The sequence below is a fragment of the Pholcus phalangioides genome, unplaced genomic scaffold (assembly GCF_987345545.1).
Source record: "Pholcus phalangioides strain wild (caught in Gottingen) unplaced genomic scaffold, Ppha-v1.0 ptg000007l_1, whole genome shotgun sequence".
NCBI classification, from domain to species: Eukaryota; Metazoa; Arthropoda; class Arachnida; order Araneae; family Pholcidae; genus Pholcus; species Pholcus phalangioides.
This window is the reverse complement of record NW_028301600.1, coordinates 57098843-57124318: the sequence shown is the minus strand read 5'-3', so window position 1 is coordinate 57124318 and position 25476 is coordinate 57098843. Positions and strand designations below refer to the sequence as shown.

General features: G+C 36.9%; 1 protein-coding gene across 3 annotated transcripts in view; it reads left to right on the top strand.

Annotated features, from left to right (window-relative positions):
• Nucleotides 1–25476, top strand: part of LOC149085534 (uncharacterized) — a 106005-nt gene that overhangs the window by 32362 nt on the left and 48167 nt on the right. For 2 of the 3 annotated variants that reach the window (XM_089233598.1, XM_089233597.1), the window contains 2 exons: nt 8496–8591; nt 19720–19908. In XM_089233598.1, the coding sequence (XP_089089724.1) occupies nt 8496–8591; nt 19720–19908 (285 nt within the window). Of the gene's footprint in view, nt 1–8495; nt 8592–11793; nt 11861–19719; nt 19909–25476 lie in introns of those variants that run through there. The other variant, XM_089233600.1, reaches the window with a different exon arrangement.

Genomic DNA, 25476 nt, shown 5'->3' with positions numbered 1-25476 from the left:
CCTGTATGGTGATAGATGGCCCGCGTTAAGGGCCAGGCATCCCCTTAAAATTCTAATTCTGGTTCTGGTTCTGGTAGTATATGTACGAAGCCTTTCTCGCTTGCCGCGGAGACTTACGTCCAAATAACCTCAGATGATGCCTGCCACAGATGTGGGCGAAACGTCAGGAAGAAAATCTCCTAGACCATGGCCTAATAACCCGGAAACCGTTTGCAAGTCATTTAACGCCGACCATAAAAGCCTCAGACTATATTTAAAACATAATTTTTTATTTTTTCAAGATTTCCACTGAAACAGTTTTCCTTTACCTTTGCGGCTTAAAAGTCTAAAAGCCAATTCACACAATGGATGTGAGTTGCAGCTTATATTCGAAAGAGTCGTGCTCAGTTCGCTTACTTATCCAATGATTCTCTTGGTAAATTTGGAAAACAAACGTGCAACCTTCACGTTTTTTGACAAAATATGAGAACTACTTTTTTTTTTAATTGCATATCCGTGCACCTGCAGTTCTTTCATTAACAATGAAATAAAATGAATACGTGTGAGACCTTAGTGACAACAATTTTTTTTAAACGGGCAAAATTTCATTGAAACACCATGTCTTTCATTCTTTCTTTTAGTTATTGTGTTGTCAATCAAACAGACCTCGGATATGAATAATTTTCGAAGACAAAACTAGATTCAATATTTCACTCTGGTTTTTTCTTGAGAACGGAATTTTAACATTAACGCCTCCTTTTAGGCAAATATATTTTTAATATAAGAATATTCTTACACAAACTTTAGCACTTTTGTCTTTCGAAAATTCCGGATTTGTTTTAGCTTTTTCATGCAGTATAATATATTTTAATGTATTTATAGAAAATAAAAAATTTATACTTATAAAGTGGATAAAAATAAAAGTGTTAACCGAGACCATCTGCTTTCACTAAGAAATTGTTGTCCTCTTTTTTTTTTCCTGAAAAATGTCCTTGTCTATTATATATCTATATATATTCTTTGATGTTTTCTTTCTTCAATAAACTGATAATCTGCCAGATTTTCGCCTGCGGTGATTGATTGTTCTTTGTCGAGAGCTTTTAATATCATAGTCGTAGATATATATCCCGTCTAGCCGAGAAATTCCGTTGCCACACCCTTAGTTTGGGCAGGACGACATATTGTTCATTGTCATGCGATCAAATCAACCGCCTGAACGTTGTTACACTTTCCTGTGCAGTCGAAAATAATCTTAAATCATGGTACAAAGTATGGATGTATCATAGATTTTTCACAATACTAAATCACTTGTCTGATTCATAAAAATAATAGTAATAAATAAAAACCGAAGAAGCTACAATATAAAAATAATACCAATATATACTACAATATAATAATAAACCAACACATTACCTTCTTTGATTTCTAAACATCTAGACGTTGTTAACAAACATCTGGTGAATTTGAGAGTGCAACTTATGTCTCCGTGGAATGATATGTCTGTTTTTAAGGCCAGCGCTATGTTTCGGAATAAACCAGTTTCCATAAATTTATAAAAATGAATTCTCAACAGACAACTCGATTGCCTCAATTGCTTTCCGTCCATTCGTCCGTCAACTTTTTGAGTAAATTTAACATGCCCTCGAGTAACTTTTGAACGAATTGTACAAGTCGCTGTATAATAATAATTATATTATATTAAAGATTATTGAAATCTTTAATTCCAAGCGTTTTTCTTATTCTGCAGAATTAAATAGTACACTCAAATACGAATATCATAGCGAATGTTTTCAAAAGACCCTTATTCACCTTGCCCGACTCTTTGTCATATTAGCTAGTAACGTTTTCAAAACTAAAGATCCGAGTTTCCGTATACTGTATATATAGGTGGGTATACCAAAGAAAAATTGTATTCTCTTACGTTTTCTGTTTGAATTTGTTTCCATCTACAAGAATTCGAAATACGATATATACAAAGAGAAATACTAATTTAGTGTAAAGTCAATAAGTTTTCATCGTTAACGTTAAAAATTTATTAAATTTAGTTGTCTATCCGCTTGTATGTGATATTGTGATGTATAGTTTAGCCGTGCGTGGCTAAAAAATTGCCGCCGGAAGGGCCTTTGAAGATGCGAGAATGTATATGGAGGATGTGTTTTTTTTCTTCAGAAATTTGCGTAATTCTGAGTAGAATACAGTGATACCTTGGCTAATGAACATGTCGGCTTATAAATTTTTATGCTAACGAAGATTTTTTCGCTGAATTTCTACCTCAATTAACGACCATGGATTCGGCTAACGAACGTTTAGTTGACATGAATGCTCGCATAACACAGCAGCGCTGTGAGCTAACTTTTTATGATCATCATCAGAGTTACTGTCACCTGAGCCCGATATTTGTCTACTTCAAAATCAATGCTCAGTTATAGCCCACCTCTATTTTTCAGTCAGAACTTCTTGCGCCATTTCATGTAAAATGAATGATTAAGCTAACAGAAAAGTGCAGTAAAAAAGCCTAGACTTGTATATTAGTGCACGCGTTCTTTCAGTACAATACTCTTGGCATCAAACTGTACGTCTGAATATTTTGAGATTTTATTTTTTTGCCATCTGCATATACGAGACACAGAAATGAGTTGATCGCATCATATATCAGAACACCTACGAACCCAACTAGGTTGTAGGTGTTCTGAAATGCGATGTGAGCCTGCATAGTGTAAAATAAGAACATCTTACTCTATATGAAAATAAAAAGTTCTTCAGTGTCTCTCCTTTAAATTCTCCTTCATCCAATTGTAAAACCATTTAGCTTAGCCTTTACTCAGTTTTTATCTTTTTTACATCGCTTCTTGATGTTTTAGAATACCTATCTCCGAATTTCGGTCCACACCTGGAACGCATTAAACGGTTTTCTATAGAAGCCTATGGGACATTGCGTTTCGGCTAACGAATATGATTCCGGAATAAATTATCTTCGTTAGCCCAAGTATGACTGTACAATCATTAAAACGTTCCATTTTAGCCTTCAGCTTACCATTTCGAAGCAATCGTGACTTTTAATGCGGTCGTGGAAAATGTTTCGGAGTTCAAAGTGTCTAATTATTGACCTATATCAAGGGCAGAAAAACTGCAAGCAGATTTCTGAAATCACTAGTATTAGATTGACAACTGTTCAGTATATTATTAAATCCTGAAAAAATTACGTTGATTTATCAACTTTCTTGATGAATGGGCTGTCAAAAAACACAATTTTGAATGATATTTATCAGATTTTTAGAGAAATCGAATTGCAAGAAATTTAAAATAGAACAGTGGAAACGAAAATACTTTTCAAACAACAATGAGACGAGAATTCAAAATAATTGGTATTTAGACAACTGCAATCAGTAAGAACTTGAGGCATTGGTCCCTTTATGTACTGTACCCACTGTGCAGGCCTCAGTAAGAAGTGTTATGGTCTCAGGTTGCTTGCATTGGGACTGGACTAGGCTCATCAATATTGCACACCGGGCAGTTACGAAATGAAGTCCGCTGAGTGTCTTACCATACCTCAATGGTAATCTTCATCCACGTAAATTGGTTTTTTTTTTTCTCAGAAGACAATGACATGTTTCAGAATGATAATGCCAAGATACGTTGTCTCAAAGTGTGAAAAGTTTAGTAAAGTACGTATATATACTAATAACTTTCTGTAAACATCTTAACGATGACCGCTTAAAACCATAGAAGAGAGTCATAAGAGCCTATGGAACTTGTTATAGAGAAATATGAAAATTCACCCGAATCTTGTTTGATCCACCAAGAATCTTGTCCCAATATTGCTACAAATCTAGTTAAAAATAAACAATGAGGTATTGCAAAAACTCATAATACTAATTCCACGGCACAATGCGTGTTGTGATTCGTGCTAAAGACGGACACCAACGGGACGAAAAAAATTCGTCCGTAAACGTGGGGTGATCATTAATCGGGTTTGAAATTCATACTTTTGTTATACGAGGGGAAATTATTATTTGGCCGTAAAAGAGGGGTGACCGCATCTGAGGCGTGTCCGTTAAGAGGAGTTTTACTGCATGAGAGTGGGAAATATTTCTTTTTTGCAAAACACTGAAATCAGTGTGTAAAAACTCCTCGACACCTCAGTGATATCACTGAACTTACATTGCAATCAAAAGCTTGAAAAGTAACATACATATAACAGTGACAAAATTTATAACACGTACGAGTCATGTTGTGGTCAGTAAATGTAACCGCCATGAACTCAATATATGTATATGGTGATAAATAAAACACGCACGGATATATATGTATATGCACTGTATAATCCAGCGTGAGGCTCTAAGTGTTATAAATAGAAATAGTACGATACTTCGAGAGATCAAACACAGCGCGCTTAATGTGATAAACTGCTTAATGAATGGGTGAACCGATTGCTTCGACGTGATTTGACTTGGCACATTTCTTCGCGATGATTGAGATCTTACAACGCGATACGATATGCACCGCTCCGTCTTAAGCGATGAGGTTCACCAATGGCAATTCCTTCGCTTTTTCGGCTATAAATAATGGTAAAAAGTGTCGACTGGGTAGAGCCACGGGTAATTATTAGCCTTTAAATAAACATCTTTGTTAAACGTCCCTCCGGCTCCATCATTTCTAACTATTGGTTTTTTTCCTATCTAGGTTCTTGTACTATCATGAATACATATACAAAATTTATGACATTACACATATCATTGAAAAAAATGAGCAATTCATTTTCTGCCCTCAACGTGTGAATGTTTAATTTTAACGAATTTCGTGTGTTCATTAATTTTTTTTTTTATCCAAAATTGTTTAACTAATGTGCGCGAGTGATGAAAGAAATTCATTTAGACGAGTGTTTTTTCGAGTTGTAAATCGCGTAGAAAAGAGGTAGTAAAGTAAGGAGAGTCTTGTGTGTGTGTGTAATGATGGTTGACCTAACGGTCAAAAGGGTTTATTTGTTATTACAACGGTAAAGTTGAACGAACTTGTGCAGTCGAAGATTCGCCCCCGCCGTTTATTGGCTATTTATCGTATCAAGATTGAAAAGGCCAATTTTCACGGTCTATGTTCCGGTTCCGTTAACATGTTACTATTTCTCAACTGTTTCTCTACTGGACTTTCGCGATCATGGCCTTCCTTCATAAGAAAGATCGTGAGAAATAAAAACCTTAAAACCAAAGACAAAAGTGTCATTCCGTCGAGTGTGGCTTTCGTGGACCTACTTGATGTGCTTTCTGGAGGCGAGTTTTTATTTTCATATTGTGCTCTAAAATGGTGATGCGCTACCTAATTTGTCATAACAAAGAAAACCTTTAACAATGGTTATTGTTTATCTTTGTTATTATTTTCTATTTCGATGGCCTTTACTTGTCAGCAGCATGTTTGTCTATTACGGTCCTTCTCTTATACGTCCCTCATTACTGACCTCAAGGTAAAAGCCTTAAAAAGGGTTTATATCTTTGAGGGTATCGGCAGAGTCACACATCATTCATTATTTTGCTTCGAACATCTGAAATAAGAAAGATGTAACCTCGGACAGAAAAGATAATGTTAGTATCTAGATCAGCTTATCAAATCATAATGGGATTTACTATGTTTGTTTGTTTTTTGATGGTGTTGTCACTGTGGGACTTGTTTAGATTTGATCGCATGTCAGATAACATTTAATGACAGACATCAATTTTTCTTTTAAGACAAATAGATTGTGTTTTAAGTACCTTACGTTATTGAATTTTGCGTGTGATTCACATTGCATGGACGGTTCCAAAAAAAGGGTCCAGATTATCTATTAGGCCGAGATCACACTATAAAAGTTTTATGAAAAATTATTTTACAAAACTTGAAAAATGCAACCAATAAGCGTATCGGTTGCATTCGAGCAAAAAATCTTTTTACATTCGCTCGAATGCAACCGATGCTCTTATTGGTTGCATTTTTCAAGTTTTATAAAGGAACTTTTCTAAAACTTTTACAGCGTAATGCCGGCCTTAGAGAATTTTACTTTCCCATTTATATATATATTTATATATATATTGTTAATATTTTTTATATATATGAAAAACTGAAAACAAATTAATTATGTGAACTGGAAAGAGAAAGCAAAAAACATTGAAAATTTCAAGAAGAAATTAATCGAAGAATTCAAAAATTAAAAAGTCATAGCCAGTGTTTAGGGCTCTCATGGGGGGGGGGGGGGGGGAAGAGCTAAGCGTTAAGCCAATGTCAGGGTGTTTCCCCCCCCCCCCCCCCCGATAAGATGACCAATTTCAAATGGTATTGGAAGGGTTTTTTTTAAATACATGGCACAAAGCAAAACAAAAAGTCATCGTGAGATAATTACACTTGGACATATTTTTCAGTTTTTGTCACACATTGGTGAAGATTTTACTTGTATTTTGGGTGCCAATTACTGACATTTGACGGGATGAACCGCATTTGTCTGAACGAAATGAAGTCAGTCACCAGTGGTTAATACTTTGAAAAACAAAAAAAAAAAAAGTTACAAATCTGGGAAACATCATTATTACTGCATCATAGCAAGATAACTCGGCCAACGAGTAACTTGGCTAATGAATGTTCAGATCATAGTTTTCCAAAATTTTCTGTTTACTGCCACCCCCGCTCTAGGGAAAAGTTTTATCATCAAGTGCAATATTCGCAGAGATAATTGAATCCAAAATTCGGAGGAAAGTTGAAGAAGAACAGCGTAAATGAGGGAAAGGAAAAATAAAAATTCAGAATTCATGAGAGAAGTAATTCTAAAATTAATGAAAACTAAATTTTTATGCAAGAAATTAGTGGAAGCTTTCAATAATTTGTTGTCCCTCTATTTGATTCAGCGGCTCTGGGCTCAGGCCCTTTTGGGCCACCTGTCAAGATAACATCAACTGGTTTTACTCGGAGCCTCCCTTAGGGATGTGCGACAGGTGTGGTCACACCGGGTCCCGCGTTTTTATGGACTCCGATACTCCGCTTTTATGATAATAGAGGTGGAAAAAGTATACAAAATCAAATACATTTTTTGTAGGCAAGTGTCTGAGCTTCAACACTGTTTTGATTCTGGAATTTTCATCAATTCTGGAACTATTCCTTTCATAATTATTGAAATTATTTTTTTTCATCATTTTTGGAATTACTTTTTTTCATCATTTTTGGAATTACTTTTTTTCATCATTTTTGGAATTACTTTTTTTCATCAGTTCTGAATTTTCATCAATTCTGAGATTTTTCTTTCATTAATTCTGAATCAGGGACATAGGCGGAGTTAGACTTGGAAGTCCGGGGGGGGGCAGGATGATGATGATGTCAATTCATATGTACACATATACATTGGATCGGTCGACTCTGCCTTTGACGCTGGGGGCGGTGGGGGGGGGGGTTCAATGCCCAGTATGCAATCTCATTAATTCAGGATTTTCTACAATTTTGGGATTTTTTCTTCTAAGGGCGCGGTAGCCCAGGTCGATAAGATACTCGCCTAAAGTACCAAAGGATGTTTAGCGGTGTCGCGAGTTCGTCCTTGTCAGAAAACGTGCCTGACACAGCGGTACAACAGATACGGCGACATGACCGCAGAAAAAATTGCTACAGCAAGGAGTCCCCCATCGACGGGTTAGCGCACCAACCTCTCGATGAGTACAAAAAAACAAGCCTGCCGTTCGGAATCGGCAATAAATTGTAGGTTCCGGTCTAATTAGCCCTCGTGTGCAGAAAATGACCGTGGTACGACAAAAATTATCAATTAATTCTGAATTTTCTACAGTTCTAGGATTTTTTCAATCATTCATTCTGGGATTTTTTTTCTCTATCACATTAATTCTGGGATTTTCTGTATATTCCGTGGTAATGCATGAATCTTTGGATACCGATTCCCCTCCGGGCTGAGGAGCCTCGAATTTATTTTTGTTCCGGGCCCCACGTCTGATAAAGCCGGCCCTGGTTTTACTAATTTCGCAAAATAAGCAATTTCTCTATGAGAAATACTTTATTTAGAGTATTTAAATTGAAAATAGACACACGCGACCAGTGCCGTCTTAAGGCATGGGCCCACCCGGGCACGGCCCGGGGGCCTCAAGCGAAGAGGGGCCTCACAAAAATGAGATCTGGTTGAAATTTTCGAGAAGTTGTTTGTTAGGGCCTCAGAAAAATAAATTGGCCCGGGGGCCCATGATACTCTTAAGACGGCCCTGCACGCGACGGGTCGTTAAGTTGATCGTGTTGATTTTGAGTCGCGACTGTAAAAGGTTAAGAACCCCCATGTTGTATAGAAACCTACGGGAAATAGTGTTTCAGAATCAGAATTTTAAGGTGATGCCTGGCCCTTAACGCGGGCCATAAGTCACCATACAGGCTGGGGCCTGTTTTCATTCATCAAATGTGGTTCTAGAACGAATTATCTTCGTTAATCACGGCAACAATGTATTGTACGAACTGTATTACGTTAGTGTATTTTAATCACCATAAGTTTTTGTGCTTGTTATCGTTCCTAGATGGCAGCACTAGAATCTCGTCTCGGTGATGTCCAGCAGTTGGTGGAATGCGATGATGAAGTCTTTGATCAACTAGTGAAAGATCTAGACATGAAAGTAAGTTGTAAAGAGATACGCGCGTTATACATATTTTTTTCAATCGAAACAAAATTATTTCAGTTATTTTATTAATTTATTTACCCACATTTGGAAAAATTCAATCGCAGACTAATTAATCGAATTCGTAATCCTATTGATAGAAGATTTTCTATTCGTATGATTAAAGTGCCCGTCGTCCAGTTTTTTCCGGGACAGTCCCAGGGTTTTTTTGTGTTTTGATGTCCTGACTTTTTTGCAAAAATGTCCCGGTTTCTTACGTATTTCTAATGAAGTCAACTTGACTTTTTATTCTTCAAATCAACGATTGAAATTATCTTTCCAACTCAGAAATTACATTACGATATAATTACGACTACAAACAAGAATATTCATCTCACACATTTGTCATGTTTTTTTTTTTTTTTTTAATTCACTGCAATTTGAAGTGGAGCTTCATTTCCCGCGATTGGCGACTTTTTTGTGATTTTAGTATGAGTTGGTGACTTTACTTATTTTTGATATCATTTTTGGCGATAATTGGCAATGTCCCGTATTTTTCTCCAGCAAATATGGTCAGCCTACGTATAATCTAATTTCTGAATCGAAGCTATCATAAATTATGATTCACAAATTATATTATATGACTCATAATACAACATTTAGTATTATGAGTGTACACATTTAGTATTATGAGTGTACACATTTAGTATTATGAGTGTACACATTTAGTATTATGAGTGTACACATTTAGTATTATGAGTGTACACATTTAGTATTATGAGTGTACACATTTAGTATTATGAGTGTACACATTTAGTATTATTACACATTTAGTATTATTACACATTTAGTATTGCACACTATTTTGGTCGCTCGCATGCTTGCATACTGTTTCGGTCACTCGCATTCTTGTACACTGCTTCGGTCAATCATTGACCTTGTCTTCCTCTCACTTTTAGGTCACTCGTTTGGTCATTCACATGCTTGCTCGCACTCAGCCACTTCCTTTCTCACTCGCGTGCTTGCAAGCTCCCTAGGTCACTTTTTTTCTCACTCATTTGCTTACAAACTCCCTAGGTCACTTTTTTTTGTCACTCACTGACCTCGTTCCCTTGCTGTCTAGTCAGAGGTGGATTTATCGAGGGTTATACAAATTTTGCCACCCTTCTCTCATTCTACTAATTTTCTTGGCTACTCATTCCTCAAATCTGCCGCCCCTCTGAACTTGCCGCACTGGGCTGTAGCCCGCTAAGCCCTCCTGTATATACGCCACTCACGATATCAAGCAAATAAAATTCTTTAGTGAACAATCACTCTCTCATATTATCTTCACATAGAGTGGGACTGAAAGTTTTCCATTCCGGTGGGATGGACCGGAATTATGCTTTGCGGCCTATGTGACCCACTATGTTTTTTTTTACATTGTAAATATACTGTGGAGATAGGAATGTGATCAGGACCGCAACTAGAAACAAAAACTTACTCTGTCACCCGGGGCAGTACCCATTTTGTCACCCCTCTCACCGTTATTTTGAACGGGAAAATAGTGAACCCAGCTCCCTTCCTAGTCCAGCGCCCAGGTTGCCAGACCCCTCTGCCCTTTCCTAGTTGCAGCCCTGAATGTGATAATTCCGGCAGGGCCGTAGCGTGCTTTCTAGGGTCCGCGGAGCAGACTTGTTCTTAGGGGCTTCCTTGAAAGGGTTATTATTATACAAAATGAGCGTACATTTTTTCTGGGAAACAATTCAACTCGGGACCTCGAGGAGAGTTCTAGTTACGGGTCTGAATTCCTGACCAATAGGCCTACCAAAAATCCCAGCCTAGAGCGCTCGGTTTTCTCTTCGAGAAAAGGTTTTTTCAACCTTTATTTTATTTCATAACACTATATTTAAATAATTTCTCTATATGCTGTAAATACTCCCATTAAAAATGACGTTAATTCTAATTAAATACCTTTTATTAAAATTAAACACATTACACAGCTTCTATCGGTTTGATTGTTTTAGAATCTCCCTGCTTATATTTACCAAAAAAATAATAATATACAGTATTGAGAAGAAAATATCTCTCACATTATATAAATGTAAACACAATGTTAACCAAAATAAATACAAAAATATATTAGCTCTCGAAAACTATTTTGAGAGATCTGTTTTAACGTTTTCGATTGTTAAAAAACAATGCATAATAAGTTATTTTACAAAAAAAATGCTTTATTCAGCTGTTGAGATATTATGTATATCTATAATCAAAGAAAAGATTTTTAATGGCTTATGACTAAAAGCCATTAAAAATCTTATCTAATTATTATTAAACTAGCAAATTTTATTAAGATCTTGAGTCCCAAACTTTAATCAAAACTTAAAAACAATAAAATTTTAAAATTTAGCCCCGAGATACTATGCCAATACATGGATCAAAAATATTGCACCTACACTTTGACGGGATACAAATATATACAAAAACGAACATATTTTCTTTTCAAAAATAAGCGCTTACATCATATCTTGACCACCTGGTTTTATATCGCCTAATGGAGCTTCTCGAAATGACCTTCTCGTAACCGAACACATAGAAAACATTATCAAGCTAGATTTAGAATTTCTGGGCACGTACTGAGCTCTCAAAGCTATAACTCCCACGCTCCTCGTACCGAAAGATGCGCAACGCAAATCTCTTACTGATTACGCTAATGATCGACATTTGCATTTTTCGCTCCATCCCTAATTTTTCAATGGATATAGGTAACAGCCAAATAGGCTTTAATTATAATTACCGTGTTCAAAGGTATGAAATTCAATGTGTTTTAGTTTTATGGTGATCTTATTTATATTTATCCAGTAAATAAAATTGAAATGGATATATAATTTATCCTACTCATATACTCATAGAAGACCAATGCAACAGACCTGGAAAGACTACAGAAGCTCGTAAGGGCAGTTTTTTTTAATGCATTTAGATTCAGAATATGTACATCATAAAACTACAATATGATACAACACTACTTTTCACACACATATACCGCAAAAAATATTATCACGCTTGGTAGATGTGTTGACTCAAAATGTTGAATGAATTGTTTCGAATCCATTTCGGCCATATTGCTGTATGCCGTTAATATATGTGCCTCTTAAACTTTTCAAAAAGATATTTTCATTTTTACATTCTAGAACTTATTTATTTTGTTCATAAAAAATTACATTTTTTTATTTTATTTTAGGCCCATTTGTTGTAATAACTTACGCGTACACAGGATGATTCTAAATTCATGGGACAAACTTTAAGAGGTAATGACATCTAAAAACAAGCATTTTTGGTCATAGAATGTGTAGTCGAATCTGTATAGCAAACGTGATAGAGGGTGTTTTTAGCCCCTCAAGCCCGGAGAAGATTAAAATGGAATCGCCGGATTTTGCTGATGTTCAGTTAAAAATTGTAACATTTAAACTAATCATTGAAATAATTTGAATTTTTTTTTGTTATTAAAATAACGTCTTGTCTACAATATTATATACAGGATATACATTGATTCGGAAAGATGAGAAAACTTTAAGAGGTGATAGTACACACCAATACAAACAATTGTCATCAAAGAATGCATGGTCTAACAAGGAATGCAAACGCACTAGCGCGTTTCGAAACGGCCGCTCCGCAAACGTTAAAACGACATTCCTGTTGAAATTTATCGGGAGAAAAAGAACACCATGCATGCAAATGTAACCTGGGGAAATCTCGTCTTCCACACCTGTTCTAGCATTCCGACCTGCCTCAGACCGGGAAGCAAGAAAGGATCCCGTTTCGCACAGCTGTCGATGCAAGCGCGCAAATGTTTTCGGACTTGCGAAAAACGCTCACCATACATTCGCGTTGCCTCTGTGGTACTTCCGTTTGCAGCTCCGTAAATAAAATGCATGTCTGCTTTTTCAGTATTACTATAGTGCGCCATTATACCGTACGTTACAGCTGTTAGAACGGTTGCACGCTGGAATAACTTCACTTGGCGTCTGCACCTTTTATTCACTGTGACGCAGATTTTCATACACGGTTTCTTCTCCTTCCCCAGGTTACATTTGCATGCATGGTGTTCTTTTTCTCCCGATAAATTTCAACAGGAATACCGTTTTAATGCTTGCGGAGCGGCTATTTCGAAACGCGCTAGCGAGTTTGCGTTTCATGTTAGACCACGTATTCTTTGATGATAATTGTTTGTATTGGTGTGTACTATCACCTTTTTTTCAAAGTTTTTCCCATCTTTTTGAATCACCCTGTAGTATATATATATATATATATATATATATTTTACCTAATTTTTTTTTATATTTTCTCTTATTAAAATTTTTTTCTCTTCTATAGCACGGCCCAAAAATCGAATTTTTATCTCAGCCTCCGATTCTGATTGAATTATGCAGGGCTATCGGAATATAACTCAGCCTCCTTGGTGTAACGAAGAACTATTAACTCAATTATACAGGGCATTTTAGCTCAAATAGACTTAAACACGCTCTTTACAAAGGGGCGCGGTAGCCCGGTCGATAAGATGCTCGCCTAAAGTACCAAAGGATGTTTAGAGGTGTCGCGAGTTCGATACCCAGTTTGTCCTTGTCAGAAAATTTTCCTGACACAGGGGTACAACAAAAAACGGCGACTTGACCGCAGCAAAAATTGCTACCGCAGGGAGTCCCCCATCGAGGGGTTAGCGCACCAACCCCTCGACGAGTATAAAAAACAAGCCTGCCGTTCGGAATCGGCAATAAATTGTAGGTTCCGGTCTAATTAGCCCTCGTGTGCAGAAAATGACCGTGGTGCGACAAAAATGATCAATGATCAGCTCTTTACAATAATAATTATATAGGGTGTTTTAGCTGAATGAGCTAAAACATGCGCTTAACAATAATATCTTGGATCCCGCGTGTTAAGGCGCGTATACATTAGCGCGCGGATCATGCAATGAAAACATTCGCAATCGGTTGTTTAGTAATTTGTACAGTGTTGTTAACGATTCTTGACTGCTTTTACTCATGGAGCTATGGTTTTTACTGGACCCACCTGGAATCGATCTTTTTAACGAACACAAAGGAAAGAAAGGAACACAAGTGAAGTTTGTGTACCCATGAGCGGATTAGAACCGCTCCAGGGGGTCGTGCGCTACAACAGTGTTTCTTAACCTTTTTCAGCTCATGCCCCCCCCCCCCCCCCCCATGGATCACTTTTTTTCCGTGCCCCCCCCCACCCCGTCCTATCCAGAGAACCCTCTATCCTCATCCAAGAATGAGATACTTTCTACTTATCGAAAATTTAGTCTAATCGAAACTAAATTTATTATGAATGAAATTTTAATACATTAGATCAATCTCTGGAATATCCTGGCTAGGCACGGATTCAAAAGGTGGATTATCATCTCTCCCAGGAGTCAAATTATATGGTAAAAAACGGTCTGTGTAATATCCAACGAACCTGCACGATAAATCGACCCTCCCATCACATCAACCGTTGTTATGGGGGCCCTCCATAGTTAGCTGGAAGTAACAGCTTACGTATGAAAAAATCACAGTACCAGATCACATATAGTGCAGTCCCCCCCCCCCCTATTATAGACATGAAGACCCGGGTCATGCCCACATAGACCCAAGGGTTAAGATGGACCTGGTTCTATGGACGGATCTGATGAATTCTGAAAGTAGTAATATTTTTCAACCATGTTTGTTTCACTTTTAAAGCTTTTTCTCTTCACAGCTCTCTATGACTCCCTTCACCAGCTGTCGTGGCTCACCTTTCTTCTGATTTTCTCCCGTGGCCCCCCTAGAATATCCCAGAACCACAAGGGGCCATATGGCCCCAGGTTGAGGACCACTGCGCTACAAGATCGGCGTGCTAATGTATACGCGCCTTTAAGCAGAAATTTTTCATCACTCACAAGAAAATATAATAAATGAAAACAATATAATAATTATGATTGTACAAAACTACATTATTTCTCTTTCGAATGATACCAAACATGCAGAGATCGTGAAATATTATAATGGATAAAAAACTTATATGCAGTTGCAAATCTGATAAAAATTAAGTTAAAAACCAAATTCGAAACCGAAAACCAAAACCGAATAAAAACCAAATTTTCCAATCCGATCCGAAGGTGCATATGCACCAAAAAAAGCCAAACTTCTTTAAACCAAAGTTTGGATCTTATTCGTGCGTGGATCATCAATGTATAATTTTAAATTAAATCATCATTTAAACGACCAGTGACCATTTTTCCTTAATTTGACAAAAATCTTTTTTTTCACCTCTCATACACGCACACACTTTTATACATGGTTAGAAATAAACTATCTTCACGGAAAAATGAGCTTAATGAAAAATATCTGTAATTTGAATTTTCAAAAAATCACTTGTCTCTTCTATCTTAAATAGATGTCGCTACTAAAATAACTCAACACTCACTGCTCTTCCAGTACTATTATTTGCTTCACTTACATCACATTTATTTCTAGTCTTCTACGGACACTGCAGGGAGGCTCTAGCTTACCTCCCGCCCGAGTGTAAAGCTTCATTTGCCACCTCTAAAAACGACCCTGGCGGGAGTCTGACAGGGCTCCAGTCTAGGGGAGTTTGAAATAAACCTGATTTTTTTTAGAACAAATTCCCATACCATTGCTTACGGAACGAAATGCGCATGACCATATGTCTCGTTTGTGACCAAACTGTCAAAGAAACTTTTTTTGGTTTTCGGTCCAGAATTATTCTACCGTTCTTAATTATGCCAGAGATAACTTAATCCACATTACAGTTTTATTGATGAGCCATCATTATCCTGTAAAGATAATGTATAGGGAAAGGGTTTTAAAAATTTATTTCAAAGAAGTTTCTGGCACTCCAGGGACCAGACAATTGAGAAGCCAAATTCTCTTCCTTTATCTTCAGATGACAAATATGGAAAAATTACTAGGTGAAGGCATCAAAATGCATACGGGACCCTTGTGATAGAGTATATTCTTGTTTCTGGTATTATGGTCCCAGACCCATCCTAAGAACATCATGGGTCCCTGCGCTAATTGATTTTTCTGAAGCCCCCCCCCCCCCCTATGTAACAAGAAGTAATTGCTTACAAACTTGCATGCTTAATCTCGAAAATGTTTACAAGATCTCATTATCATGTGAGGCTCCTGTCTCTGCACCTGAGGCTCCCAAGCAGTGAATGGATGAGCCCATGCATTAAGATGGTACTGCCCAGGCCCTGTCTGTTCTCTCAAGTTTTTACACAACATCTTTCTCTTCAAGATATTTCTTAAAAGCGTGAATTTTTACAATCGGAAGTTTTTGAAGAAAGATTTCGGAGTCTGAATGAAGTCTACGCTGCCGCCCCTTACAACCCGCAGCCCGGATGCACCACACCGCTTGCACCCTCACTCAAGCCACCCTGCATACAACGGCGCACAGTGGTCAATATAGCAAATTTAGGAGGAAAAAAATGTTTTCTCGAAAACTAATGAATATTTTTGAAAAATTCTTTTTGCTTCACATCAAAAATAGGCATCAACACAGCAGGCTGAGAAGTATAATTGAATAATAATAACGTTTGGTAATTTTAAAACTACTTTGGCATGATTACTACGTTTTCTACATTTTTGCAATTCTTTCCATTTCAATGACATAATTACTTATTTCTAATTAATCTTTCCATCTTTTACTGATGTTTCCTACTTTTCTGATTGACTGTCTCCAAAATAATAATACATCACTCATATTTATCACGAATAATATTTAAAAAATAATAGTAATACCAAAGCACATTCTAAACAAAATACTGCCGTGAAAACTGGGGGGAACACTTAATTGAAGTTTAATATGTAAAAAATCAAGATTTTCACTCAAAAAAATAATAAATTATTCTTTTATAACACAAAACATTAAAAATAAACAGTGCAAATAAACAAAATCTATGATTTGGGGGCTTGATCACCGATTGAACATTTCAAATCGGAATGAAATTTTTCATAAAAAACAACCAAACTCCGCTGATTATTATTAAATACTTACAAATTTATACTCGCAAGTCTACAAACACTTAAAAATATATATTATTTCATTCTCGGAATTAATTTACGTTTATGTGCAGTAATTTTGCATATTAAAAATTTACCTAAAATGCACCCACCTTATGCGTAGTGTCAATCACTGTAAGACTCTGAGGATGTGCTTTTTTCTCCCTTTTCTGTCTCGCTAAATTGCAGCAAAGTCAAAACCTCTTTTGGCAATGCTCCCTTTTTTGGGGCAGTTTTTTGTGCTCAGCTCTCTTATACACTATCTACCAATAAGTATTTGGACACCTGTGACAGAAAAGAAAAACTAACTTTATTCAAAATCAATAGTTGGTAGAGCCTCCACGAGAGGCAATTACAGCGTGAACCCTCCGGGGCATACTTTCCACAAGTCCTTGTGTGACGGCTAGTGGTATTTTCTTCCACTCGGCTTGGAGAAGACATGTCAGTTCCTTCACCGATTTTGGACGGATAGGGCACCCCTTAATTCGGCGATCCAACTCGTCCCAGAGGTTCTTGATAGGGTTCAGGTCTGGGCTCTGGGCAGGCCAGTCCATTCGATGAACCCCATTGGCACCATACCAAGCCTTGGTTAACCTCGCAGTATGACAGCTGGCATTGTCGTCCTGGAAGTAACAGGGGTCCACCCTGTAAAACTGCCACAACGTAGAAATCACATTGTCATCCAAAATAGTGCAGTAGGCATCGGCGTTGAGCCATGAATGGGGGACCAAGGGTCCCAGTCCATACCAGGAGAAACACCCCCAGACCATAATTCCACCTCCGCCGAACTTGACTGTTAGCACAATGCATTCTGGCACGAGACGTTCTCCAGGCAGACGCCAGACCCAGACCCTGCCATCCGAACGGTAGAGGGTGGACCTTGATTCGCGTCGCTCCAAAGAACCCGTTTCCACTGATCTACGGTCCAATTTCGATGTGCTTTGCACCACATTAACCGAGCAACGCGGTTGGACTTTGTGATCAAAGGCTTATGGGCAGCAGCACGACCATGAAAACCAATCAGATGTGCTTCCTTACGGATGGTATTCATTGAAACAATACTCCCGGATGCCTGTTGAAACTCCTCGCGGATGAGGGCCATCGGTTGGGTGCGGTTCTTCCGAATTTCTCTGGACGGCACCCGTCGGTCTCTATCTCCCAGTTTCGTTGGTCTGCCGACTCGGGGCAAATTCCGACAATCACAGCTCACCTTCACTTCTTAATCACATAGGCCACTGTCGATTTTGGGTACTTCAGCTCGCCAGATATGTCCCTTAAGGATCGGTCATTTTTGTGATACCCGATAATTATACCTTTCTCGAAATCAGAGAGCTCCGAACTGCGCGGCATCTTGCATGCGACTAATGCCGATGTTGTTTCCTACACGATATATACCGGCGGAGGGCCTGACGTATCTCAGGATCGCAGATATCGTCATTTGCATAGGTGTCCAAATACTTATTGGTAGATAGTGTAGAAGATACTAGATGATCTGATGATATAAGAAGATAGTTCATCACATCAAATCTTCATTAGTTGTTTGACGTGAAATTTCTCTTGATCTATATTCTCCGGCTTGCTTATATAGTCTTTATGTCTGGATTCTTGTGCTTCCTCCGTCAACTGATCAACGGGAAGTAGCAAATGTTGTACAACATCTGCACCATGAACCAAAACTTTGTGAACAGTAACTGGCACGTAAAACCAACTGTAAAGTTGCACATAAAGCTTTGCAGTAGTGTTTGCAAACTCTCTACATTTTTCGACATCTATTTCATGTTAGAGACCGTACGTTGGCCGGATGATGTAAGACTGGCTTATGCTGCACAGCACAACTCGCTGATTCTATGTTCTTCCAAGAGATTTTTTATTTTTGCCTCCTTGGTCCTCGGGCCCCTATCTTCGAAATTCTTTTGAGGTCTGCTCCGATCTTTCTGGACTGGATGGAATAGCTATTTTCCCTTGTAACCATGCTGAATTTTTGTCGAGGTCTTGTTACTAGATCTCCACTTTTTTGATAAGAAACTGATGAAACATTTGATTTTCAAACGAAACTTACTACTCTTGACTTTCAGGCTATGTTCCAATTTCGACTTTTCATCAATATATTGGATTAACAGGTCTGCAGACTTTTTAAAAGGCAAACTCAACCCACCATTAGCGCAAATAACGTCAAACAACTATAGACGAGTCACACATAAGGCCATTTCAAAAATTTCTTACGTAAAAAGGGGCGGCTACGCATAATGCAAAACGTTCACCAACAACATGTAGAACATCCGAAAAAACATTTCACGATTGGATAGAGTTAAACTTTTTTTATAACTCACTTTTTGTGCTCAAAACTACTCAAAAATAATCCAAACTTCAAGGACGAATTACGAAAATTATTTCCTCTACTCGGAGCTTGGAAAATATCGAAAAGGACAAAGAACTAAAAATGAATAGCAAAAAGAATTTAATAGTTCCACTCAAATGCAACCGAATGATAACCTAGGGAAGTTAAGCTCTTCATCACATTTCGGCGAGAGCCCCGTCTGAGTCAGTCATTACCCTCCTTTGACCCCCCGGAACCCCCCCCCCCCCGATGTAAACAAATATCACCTCGAGATGCACCAGACATTTCTCTACACACCCATATGGTTTTTTTCTCCGAAGCAAAAACTTTATTTTTTTCCAGCTAATTTCCCGATTTGGACCACTGTGCGGCGGGACAAAAAAAATTCGTCCGTAAAAGAGGGGTGACCGTAAAAAAGGGAGTTATTTAAAAGGGAATTCGCCTTTAAAATAAAACATAATCATTATTCGCCGTAGAAGAGAGGTGACCACATCTGTGGGATGACTTAAGAGGAGTTTTACTGTTTATATAAATATAGTATAAACGGTTTTAAATTTGTCAAATTTATTATTAACGATTCAAAATGCTGACAAGCAAACGCCTCGAAAATTTTCGTCTCATTTTTTTCATGACACTGGAGTATTTCTTTAAACTACGGGGCAATCCTGCTTACGGGGACGTTCATTTATTCTAAATATCACTTATCATATAACATCAAGATCAAGTTACTCTCTGTATTATGTTATTTTCTCTTTTATTTCTTTAGGATTTACTAAAATTAGTCAAAGAATTACAAAATCTTATGACTGAAGAACAGAGTCGGTTCGATTTACTCACTTCGAATTTAAGGAAGTGCAAAGATCCCACAGACCACAGGCGAATTACTTCAGCCTTATATAACTGCCAATTAAGACTCACAATTCTATGCAACCGGAACATGCGATGTTTCTCACAGGTGAGAAGTCCCCATATATTTAAAAATCACTATTTCATGTAAAAAAAAGTCTATAAATCAACAAGTGTATAAAAACAAAATCATATCTGTGAATTAAGTAAAAAATCAATTTCTTATACTTTTTTATTTTGTCGTTTCAATCACAGCATAAAATTACACACTAGAGGTCAACCGATCTCAAGATATAGGAAGGCCGATCATTGTTGTGCTCTGTACGAATCGGGATTGTAGGGAAATCCCGTTAATTGGTTCAGGAATCAGTTCAGATTTATAAGTTCGCTTTGATTGAATTCAATGCATTCCTCAAAATGTTTCAAAAACTATTTGAAGTGTCTGATTCCGAGGGAAATTATTTTAAGAAAATAGTAAAAATGTCGTTTGTTTTCGTCCTTCTTCCTTTTATTATTCAACATACGCCAGGGTTTTAAACAGTGAATCAGAGTGTATGGAGGTAGATCATGTAGGCAGTCATTGGGCATGTTGACCTCAAGCGGAGGTGTCTCCGGAACGCTGGGTGTGTCGACCCAAGCCGGGTCCTCCTTTTTGTACCGTTTTCCGTGGGCCCGAACGAAGTCTGCCTATTAAGATAACGCCATACGAAGGCGTCTGAGTGGGGGGATGAGGCTGTGGTGCACATATATGTGTATATATATAGCCTGCTAATTTATATATTACATATACATATGGGCTTTATATTAGCAGGTTTAGGCTGTCTTTTGCCTTAAGGAAAACCACTTTTTATATCAACCATGATTCGTTCTTTTTTTCTAATCATCACGGCCATTTCATGTACACTAGGGCTAATTAGACTGCGATTAACAATTTAAAGCATACGCTGAGTATTTCAAAAGGATGTGTGCTTCTATTTATAGCAGCATTCATATCCGTCGAATCGGCTGTTAATGCGCTAACCACTCGGCAACCGGGCTGACATTAGGCGTGGTAATGGCATTCGGAATCAAAAGAAAAATGTGCAGGTTAAATCATAAATTAAAATAAACAAATAACAGTAGAGTCTCTATATTACGAACGTTTATACAACAAATATTTTTGTATAACGAAATTTTTACCTGTACGCTCACTTTTTCCTTAACCTCTTCAAACCGGAAGTTTCAAAAAAAGCTAAAAATATATTTGTCGATTTTATATGCTTTTTTAGTGTTTGTAGACTGTAATAGAAAAAAAAAATTTTCTGTAAGCATTCGAGGTGGCTAGAAATTTTAGGTAGACATGTGTGTGACTCAGGATTCAAAGAATAGAAACACTTCATATTTTAACCATAGTGAAATGTATATTTAGATGTATACTTATTATTTACAAATTTAAAAACACAACATTATATGACATTAACTTACAACAGTCATCAGGAATTGTTAGTTTTGCACAGTGCTAATTATCAAATGCACAACAAAATATATACTATATATATATCAGTGTTTCTCAATCTTTCTGAAAACAAGGACCAGTGAAATTCCTGAAAAAATTTGATGGGCCACTTGTGTCCCGTATTACGGGACATTACTGCAATTTTCATTGCCAATAAATACGGCGGAATGGCCTGGATGCGACGGTACCATCGAAAATCATTTTATTCAGGTCAGATTTTCGTTGTTCCGATTTTTTTTAAATATTCGTCCCGTTTTTTCAACTATACTTATTTGAATTTGTAATATTTGCTAAAGTCGTGAATACACACACACACAGTGTTTTCATAATGTAAATTTCTTATGATAATTATGGCAAAACGTATAAATAATATTCATCTCACATATTTGTCGAGTTTAACATTTTGTTCTCAATCTTTTTTGGAATTTTAATTACGATTGGTGATTGTGCCTACTTCTGCCATTGTTTTTGATGACAATTGGCGATGTCCCGTATTTTACGGATTATTATTTAAGATCCCATTTGACTGAATTTTACTTTTCTCAATGAAATATCAGATCATTTGAATACTTTTTTCGTGAAATACATTTTTGTTTACAGCGATTTGTAGCATCCCTGTATTTCTACACCCTTCAGCAACTTTAGCAGTAATTAGCAAATTGCATTTAAAGCAATAAATTGAAATTTTTTGGCAAAATTTAATGATATCCCGTATTTATGATCGCAATACGGATACGATGATGTATGGTGACTATGAAGTCTGAAGGTATAATTTTATGAAGTTTGCCTGCGTGAGGAATGTCGACTATTAAACCAGACATGCACCTCGTCCATATTCCTATATTCCTCTGCGGAACTTAAAAGGAACGTCGACTGTAGTTTCATCATCTGAACTATATTCAGCGCAAAATCATCATCTGAGCCACCTTCTTTAGAGTCATCTTCCTCTCTGAAAACAGTAGGCCAGTCATTGTCACCGTAAGCAGAAACATCTGAAAGATCCCTGTGTTGCAGAACAGCTTCTATTTCATCAGGACTCAAAAAATCTAAATGAATAAAATGCATGCATCTGATGATTTGAGTAATTAATAAAGTGCACAATGTATAGGAATTTTTATTTAAAAAGGCATTGCAATAATATCAGAAAGCTGAGTTAAAACTTCATGGACACAGAAAAAGAAAAAAAAAACTCATCCACTTTACATAATTAAAGCATAATTAATCATTTGATGTAATCAATTATTGTATATATAATAATTGCAACTTTTATTTTCATGTTATGATTTTTTTTAATTAATTTTTTCAAACTGATTATGCGTAACCAATATCTGTAAAAATAATATGATAATTACAAGTGAAAACCTTATCAGAATTAATCAAAAAATTATTCTTGAGGTAATATTATTATTCTTATGCAATATGCATATCATCAACATAAGCCCTTTTGTCATTCATATATATGTGTCTCTGAAAATGATTTTTTTCCCTCAAAATAGTACAGAAATGCAAAAAATATTTAACCACGATTAAATTTACCGCTCAACGCCGAAGGTACACATACGTGGAACTTCATACAATTCAATGTGATGCGTTTAAAAATGGCTTAAACAACTCGAACAAAATACTTTCTACATGCCCTTACATTGGGTTATCTCAAAATCTATCTATTTTAACTATTAAATTCTTGTGAAAATATATTAAAAATTACTTTTTTGAGTACGCTTTGTCGCCGTCATTTCGTCAATCTGCCTTTGTTTTCGCTTGTTTTCTCAAGTAATATCGTTACGAGCCGCATTCTACCTGAATTGATAAGAAGCTTGAACTTCTAGGTATGTGTTAGAAAGGGTGTTGGAATTGAGTATTATCTACGATATAATTATAAATACATAGCAGATCGTATACAAGTCCACGTATGTGTACATCTGGAGCGAAGAGGTTGATTTAAAATGAAATTATATTTTTTGCAATGAGTTTTATGATGGAAAATGACTTCGTTATGGGGAACTTGACTGTTGCATGTTGAATGGTATTGTTATGTGTTGTGTAATATTTATAATATTAATTATTATGTTAGCAACAACAATGCTAATTTTGCGAAATGCGATATCGTGAAAATTATATCAGTTTTTAGCGTATCCTCAAAACAAATTCCATCAATCTTATGGAATTTGTTAAGGACGACCATAGAGAAATCAGGCCGTCAAAAATGGATTCTTTTCGGTGCGTTTCAGATGCATATCTCAGACCGAATATCGATCGATAATTTTCCTCTGTTTAGTTTAACGAAATGTTTGTGAATTGTATGAATATGTGAAATCTGATTCGAGTGGTCAATTTCAGATTTTCTTCGATTTCTGCGTTTATGACATCATTATCCACTGCAATTTGTCTCATGAATTCTGATCCTCATCTTCTAGACTGAAATACTCGGATTTGAAATTATGCGAAACCGTCGAACTGTTGATGATTTATTTAGAGAATCATCTCCATAGACTATAAATATTTTAACAAGTTTGAGAAAAAGTACCTAAAATTCAGTTTTTGATCAGCCATATTGAACACCCTGTAGAGAAATTCTTACTGGACATGTTCTCAGGAGCTCTAGGACTGTTTGAACAGTTTCGCGGAGTCATGATTAAGGATGAAAATAATTGCAGAAATGTTTGGAAAAAAATGTTTTCTTTGCAAACTATGAATGCATTTGATATAATAATTTGCGGAGAAAACTAATTTTTGATGTGTTGCATATAGCTGGCAACACGGACATTAATACCAGACATAAATATTCGTCTGGTTATGGAGAAGTGGGGGAAGTGGAGAGCCTAGTTCTAGAGCTTTTTACGGCTAAATCGCTTGTACTATCTTTCACAATATTAAGCATGGAGTGAGCAAATCAACAAATTTACACTTCACTGGTATGGCTAATACCCCAGGGAATATACCGGAAGAGCACCGAAAAGATGTTTCAAATAAGTAAAAATTTTGTCTCGAACCTCCCCTGTACACATAGGTGGATATGGGAGGTGGAGGGGGCAACCGCCCCCGTTTCCCAAAAAATTTGTACTAATAGCATAGGCGAGAGGGTGGAGGTAGGAGATCGCCCCCTCACTCGTTCGAACAGCTTGTATCCTCTTAGGCGTGGACATATCAACAAATTTTCGACTTCAGCACATTACCCAAATCTTTCATTTTAATATGGTGCTATCATATCATCAGTAGCTGGAATATGAATCCGAAAAACACACAAAACTTTCAGGATGACCTAATACTATGCTAAATTTTAATCGAAAGGTGACATTTCCACTAATTTTCTTTCAAAACGGAATAATTTGTTCAACATTCGAGAGAGTTAACCGCATTTAAATTTTGAAAGTATTCGTTTTGAAAAAAAATTAGTAGAAATGTCATCTTTTTCGATTAAAATTTGAGCTGGTGAAGTCTGCAAAATAGGAAACTTCTACGTCACCTGTTGATTCCAGAAAATTTTAACTAGTTCAGGAAGGAACTCTTGCTGCCCTCTCGTCATTATAATATAAGCAGTGCCGTCTTAAGGCATGGGCCCACCCGGACACGGCCCGGGGGCCTCAAGAGGAAAGGGGCCTCACAAAAATGAGATCTGGTTGAGATTTTCGAGAATTTGCCTGGTAGGGTCTCAGAAAAATCATTTGGCCCGGGGGCCCATGATGCTCTTAAGACGGCCCTGAATATAAGAAACATGATCATTCTACAGTGGAACCTCCTATAACGGACACTCTCGTTAGCGGAACTCCTTCACAGACTGCCACAATTTTTAATTACATCGACGGGACTCAATGTATCTTATTATCCATTAACGGACACTCCTCGTTAGCGGACAAAATTTTCTGTCTCACTGGTGTCCGTTATCGAGAGATGAAAAATACCGAAGTGTATGAAAAAAGTGGATATGCTCCTTTTTTGGCAGAAACGACTAACTTTACACATTGTAATTTCTATCAAAAATAATCCCGTTTGAATAATCTCCGTTGCATAATCTGACAGAGCTTATCCCAAAGGTTCAAAAGTCGTTAAAAAGTGGAAATGTTCCCTTTTGAAAATAAGCTCCCCATAAGTTTCATTTCAACAATATCCTATATGTCATAGATGGCTCTTGAATCTTCTCCAAGATTTTCGACAAACATACAAACGATAAAAAATAAATAA